At 43.3% G+C, this 3,790-nt stretch overlaps 1 protein-coding gene across 1 annotated transcript; it reads left to right on the forward strand.

The window, feature by feature from the left end:
• The first annotated feature begins 550 nt into the window (after positions 1-550).
• On the forward strand, positions 551-3,287 carry LOC141433025 (uncharacterized). The gene is given in 2 exon segments (XM_074094856.1): positions 551-2,413; positions 2,805-3,287. Coding segments are annotated over 2 exon segments (1,686 nt in total). The 5' UTR covers positions 551-751; the 3' UTR covers positions 2,829-3,287.
• The last annotated feature ends 503 nt before the right edge of the window (positions 3,288-3,790 follow it).

The raw sequence follows: 3,790 nt of genomic DNA on the forward strand, positions 1-3,790 counted from the left end.
CCACTTCATTTTATTACGTTTTCTATTTTCACAAACTCCAGGTTATATTAAAGACGGGGATTGTGAACAAAGCCAGGCTTTCCAGATTACAACAGCTTGTTCTGAGGAATTGTGTCTTGTTAAATATGGATGAAAGTTGGTAAGTTGCCAGTTTCCATGGTCGTGGTGTGGAGATTACTGGATCCTATAAGACTCTGTTGTCTGTTTATCTATTAGTTCGTTTTGTCACTGAGTCCTTGCTTTTAAACTGTTATTGAGGTAGTTCTGCCCTGATAGAAGATTTTAAATAAGGGAAACTATCTGCTCTAAGTTTGCAGTAAAAGAAATAAAGAAAGAAACTCAATGACATTCCTTAAGTTGTACAAAGTACAATGTAGAATGTACAAAAATGTACATATATGTGGGATTGGAAGCGTGATTCGGAACGTAAGGAAATGTGTGAGAGAGATGAATGAAAGAGCGAGAAAGCGAGATGGGTAGATGGGTGTGCACGCGCCAACGAGCTGCATGTGCAATTTACTGTATTTTGTGAAAATTAATAAAATTCGATTTATCGAGCATCCGAGGTCTTATTTGTGCATTCCCGGTCCTACATTTTGGGGGCTCGTCCGGGATTCGCAAAATAAGACATCCGACGACGCGACGAAGACGAACGACAGCGGCGGTTAACCTAACGGTACATGTGCCACGCCGACGCCCATCTGAACGACGCACAAATTAAAGACGGATTTATACGACGAGACGACGAATTATGGGGAAGGAAAATCGACGGCAGAGTCGGCAAGACGACCCAGAGGAACCCGAGAGTGAATCTAGTGGACGCGCGATGTTGCATATGACGGCGGACCTAATCCCGGCGTTCAGCGGGCGTGATAAAACTTATGCGGTCACTAGATGGATAGAGGACGTTGAAGATCATGCTGAAATTTTCGGATGGACCCCGCTGCAGCAGTTGCTGGTGGCGAGGCGAGCGCTAACGGGGACCGCGGCATTGTGGTTACGCGCGGAGCGACCGCATAAATCATGGTTGGAGCTTAAGGCGGCTCTCATCAAAGAATTCACAGATTCCATGGATGCGAAGACGATCCACGAGATGATGAGTGCTAGAAAAAAACAACGTGACGAGTCGTGTCTAGATTATATGCTCGTCATGAAGGAGCTGGGCAGACGTGGTAAAATGGCGGATTACGTGGCTATCAAATACATCGTGGACGGAATCATGGACAGGGAACAAAACAAAATAATGCTGTACGGCGTAACTAGTTACAGTGATTTAAAAGAAAAATTGAAGATTTATGAAGCAATTAAAGAAAAAATGAAGCATGAGGTCGAAGGGCAACGGCAGCGCAACGTAGCAAGCTCAAACACGCAAACATGATCCCAAGTCGAAGCGAGAAAATGCTATAATTGTGGAGAAAACAAGCATATTTCGGCAGAATGCCCGCATAGAAACAAAGGTGCGAAGTGTTTTAATTGCAATACTTTCGGACATCTTGCCTCGCAGTGTGGTGTGCGACAAGGAGGGAGCGGCGATCGCAGCGACGTTGCAGCGACTACAAGTCAACATAAGCCGTACTTCCGCCGGATGCAAGATGGCAACAGGGCGCGATCGAACTCTGCATCTGCGCGCATCCCTAGCAAGCAGACTTCGGCAACGTTTTGCTGCGAATGCGATTCTGAAACGGAACGTACGCCGACGAATGGGGCAGATGGCAGCACTGGCGGTAATTCTCAAGATGGCGGCGCCCGCGACGTCTACGACACTGACCCGGCTGACGTATTGAATGTAAACATTGGAGGAAAGTTTCACAAGAAACCGATTAAATCACTGGAAATATGCGGAAAAACCATTGACGCTTTAGTTGATTCGGGCAGTGACGTTAATCTAATGTCAGTTGAGTGCTATCGTAGTTTAGGGTCGCCCAAAAGTGTAAAATCGGACGTTGTGTTGACAGGACTTGGCGCTAAAAAGGTTTGTGCTTTGGGATTGTGTACCGCGACAGTGCGTGTTGATGGCCAAACATTTAAAGACACTAGTTTTCATATAGTATCCAAAGATGTAATGCCGTACCCGATAATAATTGGTCAGAATTTCTTACAACACACTGTAATGGTCATGGATAACAATAAGGTGTTTTTGTTACCCGCTAATGAAGAATGGTTCCGAAACGTTATGTGCTTTGTGTCTGATCTTGATATTATAGGTGGTGAGATTAGCCCAGCCACGCAGCAACTTGTGAGGCGTATGATGACGTCGTACGTGCCCGTCAAAACAAAGGAGGCACCGATTGTGCTTCAAATTCATCTCAAGGACGATGTGCCAGTCGCCCAGAGGCCTCGGCGGCTCGCACTCAAGGAACAGCAGGAAGTAGATGCACAAATAAAACAGTGGCTGGAGGAAGGCATTATTCGGGTGAGTACTTCTGAATATTCGAGCCCTATAGTGCTGGTTAGGAAAAAAAATGGCAGTTTACGTGTTTGTGTAGACTATAGAAAGTTAAATCAAAAAATGGTGAAAGATCAGTATCCCCTGCCGCTCATTGACAGCCACATTGACAGATGCCAGAATGCCAAGATATTTACTGCCCTCGATTTGAAAAATGGATATTTTCATCTACGAGTTCATGAGGACTCCATTCAGTATACTTCATTTGTCACTATGACAGGCCAATATGAATTTTTGAGGGCTCCATTTGGAATAGCCATCTGTCCTAAAGTGTTTACCCGGTTCATTTCAATAATATTTAGAGACTTAATTGCTAAAGGTAGTGTCATTATATTTATCGATGATTTGTTGATTCCAGCGGAGACTGAACAAGAAGCACTAGAAAAACTTAATGAGGTTCTGCAGACTGCATCTGACTATGGCCTAAATATTAACTGGAAGAAAAGCCAATTAATGGTACGGAGAGTGGAATACTTGGGACATCTTATCGAAAATGGAGAGATCAGGCCATCAACAGGAAAAACTGAAGCAGTCTCACGTTATCCAGAACCAAAAGATGTTAAACAATTACATAGTTTCATTGGACTCTGCTCTTATTTCCGAAAGTTCATTCAGAATTTTGCACTCATAGCAAAACCATTGACAGACTTGCTAAAAAAGAATGAAGTCTTTCAGTTTAACGATGAACACAGGAAAAGCTTCAACATTTTGAAAGAAAAACTGACTTCAGGCCCAGTCCTAACAATATTTAATCCCAGACTGAAAACAGAGCTGCATACAGATGCATCTAGTGTGGCATACTCTGCTATTCTACTGCAACAATGCATTGAAGATGGAGACTTGCACCCCATACACTACTTCAGCCGTAAGACTAGTGAAGCCCAAAGCAAATACAGCAGCTACGAACTGGAAGCATTAGCCATTGTGGAAGGTGTTAAGAAATTTCGCCATTATTTGTTTGGATTTCATTTCAAAATTGTGACAGACTGTAAGGCATTTGAAATGACATTAAAGAAGAAAGATCTGGCTATGTCGACTAGAGTTGCTAGATGGATCATACTGCTACAAGACTATGATTTTGAAGTGGAACACCGTGAAGGGTCAAAAATGCGACATGTCGATGCATTGAGCAGGTACTCATATGTGGGTGCAGTATTTGCAGATCTACATGATGGCATAAGGTATTCACAGGACTGTGACGATGGTTTAAAGGCTATAAAGGAAATAATGAAAGAAAACAGTTTTGAAGACTATGTCCTTGACAATGGACTGCTGTACAAAGGGTTTGAGAAGCGGTTAGTTATTCCAAAGACACTAGAAACTGAAATCATTAAACGAGCTCAT

Source organism: Choristoneura fumiferana, chromosome 11 (genome assembly GCF_025370935.1).
Source record: "Choristoneura fumiferana chromosome 11, NRCan_CFum_1, whole genome shotgun sequence".
Classification (NCBI taxonomy): domain Eukaryota; kingdom Metazoa; phylum Arthropoda; class Insecta; order Lepidoptera; family Tortricidae; genus Choristoneura; species Choristoneura fumiferana.